At 33.6% G+C, this 21407-nt stretch overlaps 2 protein-coding genes and 1 pseudogene across 3 annotated transcripts; all 3 read left to right on the top strand.

Annotated features, from left to right (window-relative positions):
• The first annotated feature begins 303 nt into the window (after positions 1–303).
• On the top strand, positions 304–11155 carry LOC129902566 (uncharacterized). 2 transcript variants are annotated; one of them, XM_055977881.1, is made up of 5 exons: positions 304–589; positions 2561–2875; positions 3990–4191; positions 6223–6451; positions 10737–11155. In XM_055977881.1, exons 1-5 carry the CDS (start codon positions 500–502, stop codon positions 10975–10977), a joined length of 1077 nt encoding a protein of 358 aa, XP_055833856.1. In that variant the 5' UTR covers positions 304–499; the 3' UTR covers positions 10978–11155. The 2 variants fall into 2 exon arrangements, with proteins under 2 accessions (XP_055833856.1, XP_055833858.1); XM_055977883.1 differs by having other exon boundaries at positions 305–532.
• A 1169-nt stretch (positions 11156–12324) lies between these two features.
• On the top strand, positions 12325–15566 carry LOC129904021 (uncharacterized; annotated as a pseudogene).
• On the top strand, positions 13767–15204 carry LOC129903733 (uncharacterized). The gene is made up of 3 exons (XM_055979276.1): positions 13767–14027; positions 14224–14571; positions 15028–15204. Exons 1-3 carry the CDS (start codon positions 13767–13769, stop codon positions 15202–15204), a joined length of 786 nt encoding a protein of 261 aa, XP_055835251.1.
• Positions 15567–21407: the final 5841 nt, after the last annotated feature.

Below are 21407 nucleotides of genomic sequence, written 5' to 3' on the forward strand. Positions count from 1 at the left end.
CCCTGACCCCTTCTTCTGAAAGAGTCTATAAAAGTATGTTTGCTATCTCCATCTAATGTATGCCGCTTCCACTAACACTGTATTTTCCTTATCTTTGATGCACTTGATCCAAGTCTCGAGCTTTCCTCTCTCTCGCCTTGACGGCCCTGTACAACTTCTTGTCTTCACCTTTACCCCCAAACTTGATATATAAGTATTTGAAAACTGCTAGACATACAACGAGCAACTTTGTCTCCAAGCTCGACATACGATGATTATCTTATTTATAAAAATAAATATCTGTTATAAATTTTTTAAAAAAATCTAGGAAACCAATTTTGTAGTGACTAGTAAACAAAAAAGATTGTCATACTATCAAAAGTTTTAATCTCCACCCCGGCCAGTAGCGTTACGACAGGATAGAGGTGCTTTATATTTCTTCTATACTACTATACCCCCGCTCTACAAACAAGAAACCAAGGAAAACCGCCCAAATACAGAGAGCCGCAGAGAGAGAGGGATGAAGAAACCAGGAGGAGCAGAGAAGAAGAAGGTAAGGAGATCACAAAGTCTGAAATCCAACGGTTCTAATACTGATACTCCTCCTAGGGTAATTCATTCTAATTTAATGGAAATTACTCCATAAATATACACAATTTTCAACTTGTTTGTATAATTATTATTATTTTTTATTTTTATTTCTTCCTGATTTAGGTTTTTGGGTAATGGGTTTTGTTTAATTGAAGTTTTTCTTGCTTTTCCCCCAAATAATTTGTGCTTAGCGATCTTGTTTTAGGGAGAAATTTGAATTGTATATATGGGACCCAAAAGTGACAAGGGTTCAATATCCTGTTAAATTGATGGGTTTATGAAAAAGGTTTTTTTTTTATTGGAGTTTTTTCTTGAGAAAATGATCTTGCTTGAGGAGGTTTATTTGGACTGCAGAGTTCCAAATCCTTACAAAGTTATGTTTGTTTTTTTTGGAAATGGGTCTGTTAATTTCTTCAAGTTTGTGTAAATGTTATGTTGTTAAGGAAATAATATGAATTATATATAGTGGACCTTGAGGTATTCAGTTCGAGATCTTGTCAAAGTTGGTGAAATTTTATATGTTGGTCCCTCTCTCTAAGAATGTTCTAGAGGGTGTTGATAGGGTAAATTTTGCATATATTATAAGAAGGAGAAGAATAGACCGAGTTGTATAGTGATTTTGATTGTTATGGTTAAGTCACCGTGACAAGAGACTTTTTTGTACCTAAAATGCTGGTGTTCTCCCTGTTAATGTGTTATGGGTGGTTCCATTTCTGTTTGTTGGAGGTGTGAATGTTCCGAATATATTTCTATGGATTGAAAAAGTTTTTTTGCTTCATTGTTCATTTTAACATTAATGGATGATAAATGATATTGGGCCCTATTCCACTAAAGGATTTTGCAAGGTATTTGCTAAACTTACATTGGACTAACTACAACAACAACAACATACCCAATGAAATCTCACAAGTGAGGTCTGAGATTGCATTGGACTAGCTATTGAATGATAATTGGCGCGTCTTGAATTTTTTCTCCAATAGTGTAGACAGAATTCACTTTAGATCAGTGTAGTTAATGGGTAATTCATTCAGCTCTAAACAATAGATACTACTATGCTCCTTTAGGGAAGTTATAGGAATATGTAAATGTATGTGCTAAATAGCCTGAGAATAACTATTGAATAAGACCCATATGTGTTGAATTTTTTCTGATATCGAGGATATCAATAAAGTAGGGTTTCTTTGTAGGATAAAGAATGACTTTAATCTTGAAAATCCTTATTTTTCAAAGTAATTCACATTTCTAAATATATTGGATTTTACTGAAATCCTGGAAATGAAGTAGCTAAGGCCAGCACTATAGGCTACTTTTTTTTTTTTTGGTTGGGTGGGGTGGGGGAGGATCACAATAAAAGGATTTTAACCAAAGAAAGTATAAGGCTCTGCATTTTAGAGCATCTCTGAATCTGACTCTATTTTGCTCTCATTATTGTTTTGTTTGCCCCGCAAAATTTCATAGAGTTTTCTCTTTGCTGGTTATTAATTTATTCTTGCATCAAAAGGGATCAGTTTGTACTCGAGAATGTGATGACCGAATTAAGATACTTTCCTCGTTATACTAGGAACATAAGGGGACAGACATCACAGATTCCTTGAACTGTTGTTAGGGAAGTCTGGCACATATGTTTCTAGTGGAAATGTTGCGTGTATGTTTCTGGACCTTCTAAAATGCGTCCAAAGTATAGGCTTCCCATCACTCGTAGTCCTTTGTTTCCCGTCTCTTCCATACTTTCTCATTTGCTCTTTTAAGAGGTAAATGAGTTCCTGTTTGTTTTTTGTTGTTATGATCATCTTGCTGAACTACAGTATTAGTATAGACGGTAGAGATAAATTAACTGTATTGGCACCCTAGAAAAAAAGGATAAAAAATAGAAGTTCTTGTCATTGGATATATTGAGATGTGGTCGGCCTGTTCCTTCCTCCACCTGCCATTGTTTCTGCCCTTTTTATTTTGTGATGTTCATATCCATACTGTTCACTTTGAGTTTCAGAAGCAAGCTGCGCAAAAGGATGTCTTCCAGGTATTTGCTGAGAAAGTTAGAGACCATAAGGACTTGGTGTCTCGTTGGGCTGTCCTACAGGAAACACGGGTGGAGTATTTCAGAGGAAAAGATTTTGTTAGTTTTGTGAGAAATCATTTAGAACTGAAAGACATACTCGAGTCAGATAGAAGTTTGGAAGCTGAAGATATTGCCAACATTCTGCTTAAGAAGAACCTTTTGGTCCGATGTGATCGTGTGGTAAAAACTGTCCGGCCTGGCAAGAAGAAATTGTCTACCTTTCCAGCACATTTAGAGATATACCATGTGAGTTTCTTTCTGGATTCAGTCTATTACTAGTGATTTTGAGAAGTTTCTGGCGTCCTCTTAACCTTGTTTCTAGTCACTTATAAATATCTGTATTTTTGTCACACCATAGATGAATAATGGCCTTGAAATTTTGTGTATTTTCTTAATGGAATACTATGATCATAATATTTGCGATTCCTTGTCCCAAAAGAAAGAAAGAAGAAAGACCAGATATTTACGTTACAATTGATGCTTCTGCTTGGGCACGTATCTAGTCTGTGTGTGTGATATACCTGTCTGACCGTGGATTCATATCCAAGTAAATCTTAAATCCTCGTCTTTTCTTTTGGATAAATGAGAAATCTACTAGGGCCTATGGCACACGGTTCTACCATTCTCCACTTGAATTCTAGGTTTGTCTGAAGCAGGATTTGAATCCATGACGTGTATCTAAGCCACATATCATGCACCGTGCTCTTAAATCCTTTGTCATTCACATCCCCTACCTCTAGACGTGTACCAAAATCCTAAAGTTAACCCTGATAGTTACTACTTTTAGGGCTTTTGTAAGAACAAATATTGGTCTTTCTGGAAATTTAGTTTATAAATCATGCTAGTCATCTCCCACTGATTTATATCAATCAATAAATAAATCATCTCCCACTGATTAACGAAGGCTTTCCTTATAGACAAATTGAATCATCACAACCAAAAGTAACCAAGGACATCTTATTCTCTATCCTTTAACCTGTAATTTTCCCCTCTGATACTAAATCTTCTCCTTTTAAAATCAGAAATAAGAATGATCACTTCAATAGAAATATGCTATTGTGCTGACGGTCACCATCATTTGCTGATGACTTATAGGGTTGTGTTAATTTTCCTCTTTCTGTAAGTAAGCTATTACCAGTTTCCTATTTCTATTGCCCTAAGAAGAAAACAAAGTCTACATTCTATCAAAAGCTAGACATATGATTTATGGTGCATTTCTCTTTGGGAAGCTTATCCTTATCATCTTTAAACATTCTAGACTTGCATAAACTGAGCCTTTTATTTTGTACCCTTATAGTAATGCATTTTACATGGTTTTCTTGCAGTTTTTGAGGTTATGTTTTTTCACCTATGTATGCAGGATCAAGTGTTTTCTGAAAATGATGCCTTCTTCGCATGGACATTTGTCAAAAGAAGGCCCCTATGGCAAACTCTTCTCTCATTCTGCTGGCCAGTTTTGACATTAGCAATCTGCTTGTTCCCTGTGTATCCTCATCAGGTCAAACTGCTTATACTCTACTCATGTGCTGGTGTCCTCCTCCTTATACTTTCCCTACTTTTGTGTAAGTTTCTGGTGCTCAACAGTTTCATTCGCAAATCTTCTGATATTTTCTTCATTTTCTTCAGATGTTAAAGGAGTATGATGTGTTGTTTTCTCATAAAGTACTAACAAGTAGCAAGCTGTTTTTATATACCATATCAAAACCAAGTACTTCATTGGAATGACTAAGAGCTTACAAACCAACTTTTAAGTTACTTTTTAACTTTTGGAAGTTTTTGGCAAATAAAAAAGTGCTTAAAATAAGTTAAACTTTACAAAAACAATTCAAAAGGTAAAAGTTGCCCCCCCCCCCCTTTTTTTTTTCTTTTTGACTTAAAAGTCAATTTTTTTAAGCCAATCCAAATGGGCTCTGAAGTAGCAATTTCAGGATGTTGACTTGAGTGAACTTACAGTATAGATGTGCACAATAAAATTTTATTTTGCTTGGTCTGTGATTTTGCCTTTGTCAAGTTGTTTCTTTGACCAGCCCTTTTGAAAATTGTGGCACATATTAGTGGTCTGAAGTGGTTCAGTTCATAGTTTTTAATTAATAGTGCATAATGAGTTAGATTAAAGAGAAAAAGGACCTAGTTTCTTTGTCTCTTTTTTGGCTTTTTTATCCTAGCAACATTATGTGAGTTATATTAAATAGATTCAGCTCACTCTCAACATGTATTGACTTGGTCTAAGTAGCAAAAATACAGGGCACGGGGTTCATGTCAGACAATCATGAAAACACCAGAATAGAGATAGTGACACACGGTATTTTATCTAAGATACGTAATTTATAGCAACCTTATTTAATAGACTGAACGTTGCAAGAAGTATCAATATCAATCAACTATGACTCGATCCCTGAATATATTGGTCCTTCCCACATATTTAGGCTCATTTCATTATTATGCAAAAAATGTTGTTAAAGGCTCATTTGAGGCGCTTTTAAGCCCTGAAGCTCAGTTAAAGCCACCTTCTACGCTTAAAGCCCCAACAGACGTTGCACTTGGCTCTTTCACTTTTGACTACTTTGAATGCAATTTTTTTTATGATCGTGGTGTCTGGGCTAGCTTTCGGGAACCTCAACTAATTCCACGGGATACCTACCACCTCCCGCCAATAACAGGCACGAAGTAACTCTATCCACCAAGGCTAGGACAAATAGGAAGAATCACCTAGTTTTGTTTTTTTATCTCCGCTGAGATTCGAACCTGAGACCTCATGTCTCTCACCACTTCATTGACCACTATGGTGCCAGAATGCATAATAATTTAGGTGTATAACATACAAGTCTTGAATTAAATAAAAGGAGGAAAAAGTATCAGAAATTCGCAAAGAAGAAAATGCAAAAGAGCACATTGCAACCATTCTGTAATTTGTAGTCCTTGATTAAAGCATCTATATAGCAACAAATCCCCACCACCACCACCATCCCAAACAAACAAACAAAATAAAGCATACAGTAAAATGTAGGCAAAAAAATAATGATATATCAATTAAAAAGAAAACCATAATAGAGAAGCAAGGGAGAAAAGCACTAGCAGTAAAGGATAAATACAAAACAACAACATACCCAATGTTAACATCAAAAGAATTAGCAAAGCAGAGTGAAAGTGCAGAGGATTAAACTAAGAGAAACAAGAGCCAACAAAATTGTAACCGTCTTCTTTTTGTTCTTCAAACTTGATCTTCTATTATCCATTGTTGAGTTCTAAAGGCTGTAGATTGGAAGTTTTTTACAATATGTTAGGCCGAACAGTTGTTGTTTCTGAGTTCTTGTTGGTTATTATTCACTGTATAGGCGGCTAGGCGCATAAACAATTCCTGCATTATAATCTCTGCATAACTCGACTGTAAACCAAATGACCCCTAAGTTCACTCAAGCCAACATCCCGAAATGATGAAGTATTTGGTTTTTGTTTGATATCAAGTCATGCTCGTCTAGGCTTGTCTAGTGTATCTTCGTAATACTATTTGTATTGACTGCATTTGTGGAGAATTAACATGTATATATATATATATATTTATGCTTATCTAAAGAATATGTTGATGTTTGTAGTGAGAGGCTTGGTCTTTGGTGCTCTTTGGATTCTTCTTGGAAAACGTTTCTGGTTATTCCCCAACATTCTTGCTGAGGAGGCAACACTTAAAGAATTGTTCCAGTTTTGGCCCCAGAAAGATGAGGGTGAGGGACCTAAGTGGACTGCGAGGCTCTTCTATGCAATTGTAGGTGTGGTTGTTATTTCACTTCTGAGGCATCATGCTCCTGATGAGGCTGCAAGAGCCAGGTTCGCTGTCTTGCACTTATACTCTAATGCCTCTTTGATGATTAATGAAATTTGGATTTAGTGGGAGCAAACTTGATCCAGTTATATAAAGTTGAAATTATGTATTCTTCTTTGTCAACTACTCCATATTACCGAGGACATGACCTTAGATAGAAAGGAGTGGAGGTAGCGTATTAGGGTAGAAGGCTAGTAAGGGTAAAATGCTAGCAGAGGTAGAATGTTGTCTCGCCCTGTGACGGTTTAGGGTTGGTCTTAGGTCTAGGCGTGTCAGTATAGTTGTGTTGTTATTGCCCTTTTATTATCACTTTATTTTGCTGTTGGTTTTGTTCTTGTCTTGTAGAATTTGCATCACTTCTCGTTTTAGCCGTTATGGTACATATATTTTGTTGTTCTCTCTTTCTTGGGAAAGATACTTTTGAGCCGAGGTCTTTCGGAAACAACATCTCTATCTCCATTAGATAGTGGTAAGGTCTGCGTACACTCTATCCTCCCCAGACCCTACTTGTGGGATTTCACTAGGTATGTTGTTGTTCAACTACTCAACTTTTTTTTTTCCAAAAGCCACCAATGGTGGAGGGTTGAGGCTCGACCCTAACTGTTTATTTATTACAAAAAAAATTATACATGGAGGAGGACATAAACCATAGCCTCCAATGCACAGTGCTGGGAAAGGATCGTCTTTGTACAGAGAGTGTTCGCAAAAAAGTTAGTGAGAGGTCTATTCTGTACATAAGATTTGTTATCTTTGAGCCTTCTATAAACCTTAAGCAAAAAATTCAGATTGTTCACTACTCAACTTTGATTATAGAAGTCTTAATATAAAGATGGTGTTACAATATTTTGATACTATATACCATATTTTAAACGCCGACTTTAAGTTTAAGAAACCGAATCTAGATTCATACATTTGCCAAGAACCATGGAGTAAATCCTTACCTCCAGACAAAAATAAAATGAAGAAAAGATTGAACACAAATCTGTTTTTACTAATCTAATACAAATTAGGATTACAACAACAACAACGTACCTAGTGAAATCCCACAAGTGGGGTTTAGGGAGGGTAGAGTGTATGCGGACCTTACCACTACCTCATGAAGATAGAGATGTTGTTTCTGAAAGACCCTTGACTCAAATGTATCAGCTACAAGTAAGAGAAAAAAACAATAGATAGAGCATAGCGCCTACAACGAAGAGAATGTAAATTCTACAAGACAAAAACAATAACAGTAGCAAAATAATGTGATAATCGAGAAGCAACGACAACACAACTATAATGGCATGTGTAGTCCTATGACCACTCTAAAACTGTTCTAACCCTACTAGCTTTCTAACCTCATGCGTGACCTCCATACCTTTCTATCTAAGGTCACGTCATCGGTGATATGAAGCTGTGCCATATCTTGTCTAATCACCTTTTCCTAATACTTTTTAGGTCTATCCCTATCCCTTCGCGTAACCCCTAAATCCAACCACTCAAATCTCCTAATTGGGGCGTCGACACACCTCCTCTACACATGTCCAAATCACCTCAGTCTCGCTTCTCTCCTCTTGTTTGCCACAGAGGCCATTCCCACCTTCTCACGAATAACCTCGTTCCTAATCTTATCACTCCTAGTATGTCCACACATCCATTTCAACATCCTTATCTCCGCAACATGCATCTTCTGAGCATGTGAGCTTGACTGGCTAGCACTCCCCATATAACAAGACGGTCTAACCACTATTCTGAGAACTTACCTTTAAGTTTAGGTAGTATCTTCTTATCACACAACACTCCAAAGGCAAGCCTCCATTTCATCCATGCCGCTCCAATGCAATGTTTGACATCATCGTTGATGTCCCCACTACTCTGGATGATGGACCTAAGATATTTCAATCTCTCTCTTGGTAATAGGATGAGTGGCAAGCCTCACTTTCATGCCCTTGTCATCCATTGCAAATAGTGAATTTGCACTCCAAGTATTCTGTTTTGTTCTTGCTCAATTTACACCCTTTGGACTCCAGAGTATGTCTCTAAACCTCCAACATATCATTAACTCTGTCCCGAGTCTCATCAATTAGTACTATGTCATCCGTAAATAGCATACACCATGGAACCTCCTCCTGAATAGATTGTGTCAGCTCATCCATCACCAAGGTGAAAAGAAAAGGGCTCAGTGCAGATCCCTGATGTAGTCCCGTCTCAACAGGAAAATACTCTGTCTCCTCCCACCGTTCTAACCCGAGTCTTGGTTCCACCATACATGTCCTTTATCACCCTAATATACACCATCAGGACACCTTTAGCCTCCAGACACCTCCAGAGGTCATCCGTCGGAATTTTGTCATAGGCTCTTTCAAGATTAATGAACAACATATGAAGATTCCTCTTTCTTTCCCTATATTTCTCCACCAGTCTCCGCATAAGATGGATAACTTCAGTATTCAACCGCCTTGGCATGAATCCGAACTGATTCTCTGAAATGGACACTCCTTTCCTCACCCTTACTCCACCACTCTCTCCCAGATCTTCATAGTGTAGGTAAGCAATTTGATACCCTTGTAATTATTACAGTTTTGGATATCACCCTTGTTCTTGTACAATGAAACCATTGTACTTCACCTCCATTCGTCGGGCATCTTAGCTGTCTTCAAAATAACATTGAACAACTTAGTCAACCACTCCATACTTGCTTTATCAGTGCTTTTCCAAAAATCCATTGGGATCTCATCGGGACCGGTCGCTCTCCCCCTACTCATCCTACTAACAACAGTGTTATCAAAGGTGAAAAGTGCAAAAAAAGCTCTAAGGTCCATTGGGGTTTAAGCGCAAAAGACAAATAAAGTGTGGGCTTTAATGAAAAAAGACTCAAAGGGAGAAAAAGATACAAATATATATGTTTAGTACAAGACGAGTAATTATAAACAGAATGACAAATAAATGGCCAAGAAATTGAAAAAAATGTATGATAAAGTGAAATATCAATAGTGTAGTGTCACTTCTTCAAAAGAGGCTCATTGGCAAGGAAAAGTTTGCCTTAGAACCTTAATGACAACACTGACTAATTGCACGTCTAACCTCCTCAACCCTAAAGCACCTGTAGTACCCAAAATCCTGAAGACTATGAGAGTGTGCCAAATCGCCCAGAACAATGTCTCTGTCTCCTTTTTCATTTAAGAGTCTGTGGAAGTAAGCTTGCCACCTTTGCTTAATAGAGATCTCGTCCACTAGCACCTCACCTTCCTCATCCTTGATGCACTTCATTTGATCCAAGTCGCAAGCGTTTCTCTCCCTCGCTTTCGCGAGCCTATATCTCTTATCCCCACCTTTTCCCCCTAGCTCGACATATAAGCGTTCAAAAGCTGCCGTCTTAGCACTTGTGACCGCCGACTTCGCTTCAGCCTTCGCCGTCTTACAGATATCCTTAAGTCTCCACTTCTCATCCTCATCCACACACTCCAACCACTTCATATAAGCAACCTTCTTAGCTTCCACTTTGCCTTAACTTTTCCATTCCACCACCAATCTCCTTGAAGACCACCAAAGATCCCTCCTGAAACCCCTAGAACCTCGGTTGCAACTTTTCTAATGCAACTAGCAGTCATGTCCCACATGACGTTCACATCCCCGCTCTTAATCTCCAAGTTCATCACCAAAAGCCTATATTGGGTGGTAATATTTTCACTCGGAATAACCTTGCAATCCTTACAAAGGCCTCTATCACCCTTCCGAAGGAGTAAGTAATCAATCTGAGTCCTAGCAACCAAGGTATGAAAGGTAACCAAGTGATTTTCCCTCTTTAGAAAACACTAATTTGCAAAGGCTTTAGCAAAATCCAGGATTGACGCCCCACCACCATTCCTCTCCCCAAAACCAAAGCCTCCATGGACGTCATCAAAACCACTAGAAGTTGTATCGATATGCCCATTGAAATCTCCACCAATGAAAATCTTTTCAGTGTCCGGTATACCCTCACTACAAATTAGAGTTGTCAAATTTTATCATGATCTTAAATTTTCAATTAGTACAAAAGTAAATGAAGAAAAAAAAGGACTAACAGTTCAACTTATGTATCTTGATGTATTCGTAAGTCGTAACACCAATATCTGCCGGCTTTATCAGCTAATATTTTGGAACTTAGTTTTTAATTTTAAAATTGATCTGGTTAGCATGTCAATTTCTGATGAAATTCGTTGTTTATTGTGCCATACACCATTTATATCATCAATTCTGTGTTGATTTGTAGTCCCAGGATACGAGAACATTTTGCACCATGGTTTCTGAAACTGAATTCCATTCTTGCAGGTATCAGAAGCGGGTTTCTAATATTATAGACGATGTACTCGAGTGGTCTCCAAGTCTAGCTTTGTCAGGCATGATAGAAAAGCAAACTGTGGTGAACATCACTGAGCCTAATGACAATGTAACTGATAGCAAGAGCAGCGATGAAAAGCTATTTTCCTCAGGTGATCTAGATGATGAAACCATACCCAGTGAAGAAGTTACTGAAAATACAGAAGATAGTGATCATCACCAAAACATATAATTTATAAATGTTAGAACATGTTGTACCCAAAGAAAGAAATTGTTAGAACATGTGTTTTCAAGGTAGCAGCAGATTGCAATTTTCACTTATATATCTTCAGGGTGTTCGAGTGTAGAAGTTTGTAGTGAAGTCATTGTGAGTAACTATATTGGTGTATAATTTGATATTTTGGATATGATTCAGTGATTTATTATGGATGCATGGGAGCTGCAAGCTCCAAATAAGGGTTCAGACTTCAGAGTAGTTGATTAAACCTTGTTTTGTGGTCCCTTGTTGAACTCTTTGCTGACTTGAATAGTAAAATTTATGTAAAAGGATCTAAAATACCCCTAAAGTATTAGAAATGGTATAATAATATCCTCCGTCTACCTATTTGGTCTGTAATACCCCTTCCATCCACCTTTGGGTTCATAATTGACAACTATTTGACGGACCAAAATTAAAATAATTTAAATACTTTTTTTAATTACGTGGCGAACTACTATTGGTCACTATTTATTTACTTAAATCATTTTTTAAAATCCACTTATTCTAATTATAAATTTGATCCAAATAATTAAAACCCAACCCATTCTTCTAATACTTGCCCCATATCTTCTAATACCCTCCTATGACTAAACAAACCAAAACCCACTTTCATTCTCACACTTCAAAGAAAACTTTCAGAAAGAACCCTACCCTTTGCCTCTAATGTTGAAGAAAACTACATAAATACACTCATCGGTGAAGCTATTTGATTGTAGAGGTGATTTTTCGTTCAGAATCTTGACTTCAACTCAAGTAAGAACTTTTGTGTACTTCATATTCTCAGTTAGGGTTTAGGGTTTTATTTGTTTTTCGATTCAATGTATATTTATGCTTATTTTGATGTTCCATGTTTTCTATGCTTGTTATGGAGATTTTTTATTGTGATACATGTGTTACATGTACTATATTGGTGTCTCGAGTTAGGGTTTTTATAGTGTTGTCTCAAATTTGTTCTTTTTCAGCTTTTATTCGTTGTCGTTTTCTCTTGATTACATGATGTTTTTCGATTTGTGTAGTAGATATATTTATGATTGTTGGGTATGAATGTTTTATTTGAATGACTCCTTTTTTTTTTTGAATTTTGGGTATTGCATTATATGCTTTTCCTTATTTATATTGATAGCATGTGGTCCCTATCCCTTTACTTTTGGTAGATTCTTTGTTTGTTTGTGTTATGTTGCTGACTATCCTTTTCTCTTTCTTTTATGTTTATAACGTGCCTATATCTTTAACTTTGGCAGATTCTTTTGTTTGTTTATGTTATTTTGCTATCTAATAGGGCTATTTTTTTTTATTTTTTTTTATGTCTTTAATGTGCCTTTCTTCTAGAATGGTCGACAAGGTGGACGTATTATTTAATTATGGAGGCAAGTGGGTGCTGACATCTCACTTTAGCTACATTAAAAAATTGACTCATGTTTGGAAAGGATATGATATAGATTTATTGTCATATATAGACATATGTCAAGAGTTCAATGAAAAGTTAGGTTTCACAAACGTCAAACAACTTCTACTCAAAGGGCCTTCTGGAAAGTATTATGTGATTGAGGGGGATTATGGCATAAGAACATTGCAAACATCTTTGTCTACTCAGTCTGGTGTAGTTGAACTATTTGCTGTAGATGAGGGGGAGCATGTTGTTCCAGTTACTGACATCAGCCACCATAATGAACCTTGCCTTGTCCTAATAGATGCTGCAACTGAAGGTGAATCAAGTGAGGAAGAAGAGGATGAAAATGAACCTTATACTAGTGATTACAATAGTGATGAATTAGAATCGTTTAGGATGGAGAAGAAAAAAGAAGTAAATGAGAAACTAGACAACTTTTTAGAGTTGAAAAAGGGTATGAGCTTCAAGAGTCTTGATGAAGCTAAAAGAATTGTAAGCTACTACTTAATTGCTAGGAAGGTTGCCCTTAGAGTTGATAAAAGTGACTCTGTTAGTTAGATATAGGTGTATTGTGGGTTGTCCTTTTGTGTGTTTGATTTCTAAAGTTAAGAAAGGACAAGGGTTTGAAATAGGGCACACTACTTCAAGAAGAAGGTCCAAAATAATTCTAAGTACAAGGTGACAGAAATAAGACAGAATTTAGATGATAACTTTGCACTTAATATCAGCTATTCAAAAATGAAGAGTATTAAAAGACTTGTGTTAGAGAAATTGGAGGATAGTTATTTGATGATTTCAATAAGTTGGAGGCTTATGCTCAAGAGTTGAGGATAGCAACCCTGGTACTAATGTGATTATAAACATAGCTAAAGAGGCTTTGTTGGAACATGGAGAAAGAAAATTTTTGAGAATGTATATTTGCTTTCAAACTTTAAAAAATGGCTGGAGAGCTGATTTGAGGTCATTTATAGGGTTAGATGACACCTTTTTAAAAGGAAAGTGCAATTTTTTTTATTGGCTACAATTAGACAAGATTCAATGAAGCATTTCTATCCACTTGCTTGGGCAGTGGTGGATAGAGAAACAAGTAGAGCTTGAAAATGGTTCATAGAGTTGCTGAGAAACTCTTTGGAGTTGGCAGATGGTGAAGGCTTGACACTTATGTCTGATATGCAAAAGGTAATTTGTAAGTGTTTGATAGTTTCTGATTTTAGTTAATTGTATACATTTGAACATTTTAACTTGAAATTTTATTTTTGTTTATTATTACAAGAACTGCTTGGTGATCTTGGTAATTTACTTCCAAAAGCACAACATAGATGGTGTGCAAGGCATAGAAGCCAATTGGTCCAAGAATTGAAGTGGTGTACAGATGAAGAAGTTATTTTGGTGGTCTGCTTGGAGTACATTTGTAGAAGAATTTGAAGACCAGTTAAAGACCATGGGTTCTGTTAATGAACAAACCCCCAAAGATTTGCTATGTTATCCACCACAACACTGGTGCAGGGCCTATTTTGACACAGTTTGCAAGAACTTCTCTTGTGAAAATAACTTCACTGAATCTTTCAACAAATGGATTTTGAAAGCAAGGACAAAACCAATAATCAAGATGTTGGAAGACATTAGAATTAAGGTATTATCATTTTTTTCCCCATAAATGTTCAATTTTTGTTACTGTTTTGAAAAGTTTACTATTTTTACTCTTCTATATTTTGAAACAGTAAAACATTGAAAAAGTTATTATTTTCAAAGTTCTTTCAAGCTTTTTACTGTTTTGATAAGGTTATGTTTAGGTTGTAAAAAAGATTATATCTTACATCTTTGTATAGGTTATGAAAAGGTTGAAAGAACTTGAAGAAGAAGGTAAGAAGTGGACAGAAGAATACAGTTCATATGCCATGAAACTTTTTAATAATTTCAGAATCATTGCAAAAGGTTGTCTAGTTGTTGCTAATGAAGACTTAGGATATGAGGTGGCTGAGGGTATAGATAGGCATGTTGTTAATCTTGGTAGAAAGAAGTGTATTTGTAGGACATGGGATTTGACAGAAATTCCATGTTCTTATGCTATTAAAGCATTAGAACATGATAGACAAGAACTACTGAATGAGATGCATTGGTGGTATTCAAAAGAAGCTTACATGTCTGTGTACCTGCATAAAATTCAACCTGTTAGGGTGAGAAATTCTGAAAAGTTAATCCTTCTCAAGCCATGAAGCCATCAGAAATACGTAAAATGGTTGGTAGACCAAAAGTTAAGGAGTAAAGGAAAAGGATGAGGCAAGAAAAAGAGAGGGACTATGGTCCAAAAGTAGAAAGGGGATGCAAATGAGATGTAGAAATTGTAGTGCAGCAGGTCATAATCGAAGAAAATGCCCTATGGTAAGTCATGTTTTATCAATCGTTCATTACTTATAATATATATTTAGTCATCTTACTTTTTCTCAAATATTATAGCTTTAAAGAGGAAGACAAGTTCCTCAAGATGTGCCAATTTCAGAACCCCAACCAGGTGAAGGAGCTGAATCAGTCTTTATGCCAACTCCTGGATTTAATGTGTCTTCTAGTCAACAAACAATCCAACATTCAAGTCAAGTAATTTATGAAGCTCCTCCGGTCCTTCAAATTCAAAGAGAAAAGTAAAGGACAAAGTTGTTGCACCTTCAAAGAGGTCTAAAAACAATGGAAAAGAAAAAGTTGTTGCTGCAATTGTTGATGAAGATGAAGTTGAAGGTGATATTGAATCTGAGGATGATGAGACAATGGTTGCGCCTAGGGTGATATCTGAAGAAAAGACTTACTTCAAATGAAAAAGATGCATCAACAACCAATTGGTTCAAGAAGGATCGACTTTAAGGGTGATGAGAGTGGTGCTAGTATGCCTACTAATCTGCCATACTCACCAAAAAAACTGACATGGCAAGGTAAAGCATGTGTGACCTCAAATAAGTTGACAAAAGACAGAGATAAAGATTGGGAAACTAAAGGCAAAGAGGGGCAAACATTATGTAATGGCACGGTGAATTTTCTTATTTTGCTATTTTTGGGATGCTTACCATTTGTCATTGGCCATTTATGTTAATGACAATTTAGTCTCGTGATTGTAAAACAATGTTAGAATATTTTGTGGGCTAAAAAATATATGAATGAATTTGATAGTTTATCTAGAAAATATTTTGTGAATTACTGATTGTATTGTGAGTATATATGTCTTGTAAGTAGTTGAAGGTTGTCATGTAAGTAGTTACAATTGCTATATATGATCAAAAGAAAGGTTATCAAACTGCATATTTTATAGATGACAAACTACACCATCTTGACACTTCTCAAAACATTACAATCACATCAAATCATACTACATAGAACTACAGAATTCTTTCAGTTAATTCTCTCATTGACAATAACAAAATGACAGAAAACTAGCACAACCTAATAATATTAATTTAACATAAACAATAGCACCATACTACAACATCTTGGCAGCTACAAAACCAACAATAATAGCCCAATAAACTGCAAGCAAAGTTATCAATTGATGCACTTTCAACTCTAACTTTGAAACTTTATCATCCAAGCCAGAAACTTTCTTCAAATTTGAACTCTCAATACCATCCATCAAATCCAAACTTGCCATTTTTTCCTTCAAGATACAAACTTTCTTCAAATAAAAAATTTCATTTGTATCCATCTCATTCAACTCATACATTTCGTTAGTAGTTTTTTCCTTCAAATTAGAATCTTCAATGCCACCCATATCCTCCACAATCTTTTTCAAATGATTTCTTTCTTTTCGAATTGAATCCAATTTGACTTTTTGATTATGAATCATTGTTGACACATGACGTGAAAGTTTATCGTCAATCCAATTCCAATAACCACAAGAATTTGATCCAAGACGACGACATTTATAGAATCGGCGTCCACCATTCTCAAGTGTTGTAGCTGTAAATTGTCTTGCCATCAATACGCACTTACATGTACAGGATTGAAGTTCTTCAGGAGAAGAAATGGATGAAGAGGCTGACATTTTTAACAAAAACAAGAAAGAAGATGAAAAGAAGAAGAACTGATCTTAGAAGTGATCTTTTAACCCTAGTTGAAATGTTGAGAATGGGGATTTTCATTAGAATAGGTGGGTATAAGAAGAATGTGATGGGTTTTAATTAGAAGAATGGGTCGGATTTATAATTAGAATGGGTGAGTTTTAAAAAATGATTTAAATAAATAAATAGTGACCAATAGTAGCTCGCCACGTATTAAAAAAATATTTAAATTATTTTAATTTTGGTCCGTCAAATAAGTGGTCGGACCCAAAGGTGGATGGTAGGGATATTACGGACCAAATAGATAGACGGAGGATATTACTGTACCATTTTTAATATTTCAGGGATATTTTAGGCTCTTTTCCCTAAAATTTATGACAAAAGTGCCTTTGGTTTTAGAATGAGGTGCATATTATAGCTATGCTGGAACAAAAGAGTGTGGAAATCTAGATAAGCAAAACATGTGAGAGTGAGTAAGATGGACAGAAAAGTTTTTTGTGGGGAAAAAGACGTGATTTTCGCACGGTCCGCTTGTTCGCACCTTGACTTATTTCACGAGATATATTTCATCTCTCAACAACAATAGGTAAAATGTAATTTTGTTCGCCAAGGCTAGAATGAACTTCATGGTGTTTAACCATTTCATCCACATCCTTGGGTGCAAACTTAGAAGCAGTTTTTAAAAGTTTGATCAAACACTAATTGCTGCTTAGAAGTACTTTTTGAATTTATTGATCGAACACAAAATGTTTATCACCAAAGTACTGAGTCATAACTCTTGTTAAAAGCATCTATGGTGTGGTTCAATGCTTTAACCTAGGGATGAAAAAATTAAACCCAACCCGCCCAACTCGTGTAAATATGGATTGGTTATTGACCCGCTCATTCATTAGCTCAATTCATTTTAACTCAATCCCTTTCAACCCATTAAAAATTGGGTTGATATGTGACTTGAATTGGCTTATGAAAAATCTTGTTAAAATATTTTTGAAAAACTTTTTTTTCAATTTGTTATGTTATATATAGCCATAATAAAGAAAAAAATAATTTTATTAGGTACTAAAATAGTTTAAAAGAACAAAAAAATAATTAAGTTTAGTAAAAATTGGGTCTTGACCCGTTATATAACCCATTACCTAACAAATTTTGATCCAACTTGTTTTAACCCAAACAAATTTGGGTTGGATTAACCCATTATGACCCGCCCAAACTTGACCCAATCTGCCCAATTACCACCCTACTTTAACCAAAAAAATTAGACTCATAATTCCTACTTCTACTTCTCCCATATTGTATTGTATTATAGCTTTAGCTTGATGCTTGTTGCAGTCTCTGTTTGTGCCATCTAATCTTCCATAAGTTGAATTCATTTCACATCCTAAAATAAAGGAGCCACTTGATGGAGTTAGGCTTTCTACCGCTATTTTACTTTGTACGTTACGGATAGGCGCGCATTCTTATAGAGTGAGGAAAAGAAAAGATCATGAAAGACTAGAGCACGAGCTAGCTGATCTACAAATAAGTTTTTGATTTTTTATTCGCGAAGGTAGATTTGGACTCATTTGAAGAAAACACTTGATGTGAAGACCCTAGTTTTTTTTTTACTAATACTAATTAATTGAACTTCAGTCGCATTCAAAGAAAAACATCTCAAGTCTGATTATCAATTAATTTATAACTTGAAATTAAATTTTTTTTCCCCCCAATTTTAATCGCATATGTATTTTAAAGTGATTAAAGTTAGTGTAATCAACACAAATCTCATACTAGTTTGCAATATTATATATCTTATCATATTTTAGGGCTCGGATACGTGTATCTTCCTCTTCCAGATACACATATCTAAGATACGTCAATAGCTATATACATTACAAACGTGTGTCTATTTATTTAGAGTGACAAAATTGCTCAATTAATGGAATAAATCACTTCTTTAACAACTTTTAAGAATCTGTAGCATAACGATTTCCTTAAAAAATTTAAAAATCTTGAAATTCTTTCTTTTCTTTTGCGAGAAATATAGTAGTTACGATTCTTCTTTCTAGTGATTCGAAATTTTATAACTGAATTCGAGCTCTGATTTTTCAACAAATTAATCCACATCTTGTTCGGGATGTGTATCCTGCTTTAGTGATGTATCTGTTCTGGCAAGTAAAGCTTCACGTAGTTTTTGCATTTTAATTGGATTGTTTCGACTTGCATCTATTCTGAGCTTCAATGTCAAAGGATGAAGAGAAAACAACAATTAAAGAAGAAGGTCCTGCAATAACATGTTCTTTTAAGTGAAATAAAAAATATGTGTCTATTTTGATAGATGTGGTAGTCTGTTGCACCTTTATTAGCCATGAAAGTATTTTAAGAAACCCCAAAATCAATAAAGATTTAGCTTAATTTGTTTAACTTTAGAAAGTTAGAAGTGGAAAAAATTGAACTCTATCCTCGATACGACTTTGAATTATACCAAATATAATCACAATATACTATCTATTATAATGATATACTTATATTAAATTATATATATGAACAATGTATACCAAATATAATTACATTATACTATATATACTTATAATGTATATCTAATATACTCACAATATACTATTTATTATAATAATATACTTACATTATATATTATATATATACTTACAATATATATCTAATATACTCACAATATACTATCTATTATAATAATATACTTACATTATATATTATATATATACTTACAATGTATATCTAATATACTCACAATATACTATCTATTATAATGATATATGTACATTATATATTATATATATACTTACAATGTAAATAAAATATACTCACAATATACTATATATTATAGTGATATAGTTACATGATACTATATATATGTACTATGTATATCAAATATACTTACAATATACTATATATTATAGTTATATTATACTATATATATATGTACTATGTATAACAAATGTACTCACAATATACTTATAACAAATATACTCACAATATACTATCTATTATAGTGATATACTTATATTATATTATATATAAATATATATATATATATATATACACAATGTATATAAAAAAATAATATAATATATATTATAGTGATATACTTACATTATATTATATATGCGTACTATTTATACCAAATATACTCACAATACACTATCTATTATAGTGATGTACTATCTATTAGAATGATATACTTACATTATATTATGCATACTTACAATGTGTATCAAGTATATTCACAATATACTATATATTATAGTGATATAATTACATTATACTATATATGCGTACTATGTGTATCAAATATACTCTCAATATACTTTTTATTATAGTGATATAGTTACATTATACTATATATACGTACTATATATATCAAATATACTCATAATATAATATCTATTATAGTGATATACTATCTATTATAATGATATACTTACATTATATTATATATACTTACAATGTTTATCAAATATACTCACAAATATACTATATATTATAGTGATATAGTTACATTATACTATATATACGTACTATGTGTATCAAATATACTCCCAATATACTTTTTATTATAGTGATATAGTAACATTATACTACATATACGTACTATGTATATCAAATATACTCACAATATACTATCTATTATAATGATATACGTACATTATATTATATATACTTACAATGTAAATCAAATATACTAACAATATACTATATATTATAGTGATATAGTTACATTATACTATATATATGTACTATGTATATCATATATACTCTCAATATACTATTTATTATAGTGATATACTATCTATATAATGATATACTTGCATTATATTATATATAAGTATAATGTATATCAAATATACTCACAATATACTATCTATTATAGTGATATAGTTACATTATACTGTATATACATACAATGTATATAAATAACTTATAATATACTATATATTACAGTGATATAGTTACATTATACTATGTATACATACTATGTATATCAAATATACTCACAATATATTATCTATTATAGTAATATACTATCTATTATAATAATATACATACATTATATTATATATACTTGCAATGTATATCAAATATACTCACAATATACTATATATTATAATATACTTACATTATATACTTACAAAGTATACAAATATACTCACAATAGTAATATAATTGCAATGTTTATAAAATATACTCACAATATACTATATATTATAATATACTTACATTATACTATATATACATATAATATATATCAAATATACTCACAATATACTATCTATTATAATAATATACTTACATTATATATTATATATATACTTACAAAGTATACCAAATATACTTACAATATACTATCTATTATAATAATATACTTACATTATATATTATATATATACGTACAAAGTATATCAAATATATTCAGAATATACTATCTATTATAATAATATACTTACATTATATATTATATATATATACGTACAAAGTATATCAAATATATTCAGAATATACTATCTATTATAATATACTATCTATTATAGTGACATAGCTACATTATACTATGTATACATACTATGTATATCAAATATACTAACATTATATTATATATTAGAGTGATATACTTAATTATATATTATATATATACACTTACAAAGTATACAAAATATACTCACAATATACTATCTATTATAATGATATACTTACATTATATTATATATATACTTACAAAGTATATCAAATATACTCAAAATAAACAAAAGGGCAGTCCAGTGCACTAAAGCTCCTGCTATGCGCAGGGTCTGGAGAAGGGCCGGACCATAAGAGTCTATTGTATACAGTTTTACCTTGCATTTCTACCAGAGGCTGTTTCCAAGGCTTGAACCCGTGACCTCCTGGTCACATGCCAACAACTTTACCATCTATTATATCATCTATTATAATATAATCATAATATACTATCTATTATAATA

The sequence above is a fragment of the Solanum dulcamara genome, chromosome 9 (assembly GCF_947179165.1).
Source record: "Solanum dulcamara chromosome 9, daSolDulc1.2, whole genome shotgun sequence".
In the NCBI taxonomy this organism is placed as follows: domain Eukaryota; kingdom Viridiplantae; phylum Streptophyta; class Magnoliopsida; order Solanales; family Solanaceae; genus Solanum; species Solanum dulcamara.

Bases quoted from the DNA above. Each gene is read 5' to 3' on its own strand.
- LOC129902566 (XM_055977881.1), top strand. From the start codon at position 500: ATGAAGAAACCAGGAGGAGCAGAGAAGAAGAAGGTAAGGAGATCACAA. The intron at 590-2,560 runs GTAATTCATTCT...TTTGAGTTTCAG, and splicing joins ATACTGATACTCCTCCTAGG to AAGCAAGCTGCGCAAAAGGA. The intron at 4,192-6,222 runs GTAAGTTTCTGG...TGATGTTTGTAG, and splicing joins TATACTTTCCCTACTTTTGT to TGAGAGGCTTGGTCTTTGGT.
- LOC129903733 (XM_055979276.1), top strand. From the start codon at position 13,767: ATGAAGAAGTTATTTTGGTGGTCTGCTTGGAGTACATTTGTAGAAGAA. The intron at 14,028-14,223 runs GTATTATCATTT...ATCTTTGTATAG, and splicing joins TGGAAGACATTAGAATTAAG to GTTATGAAAAGGTTGAAAGA. The intron at 14,572-15,027 runs GTGAGAAATTCT...TCAAATTCAAAG, and splicing joins ATAAAATTCAACCTGTTAGG to AGAAAAGTAAAGGACAAAGT.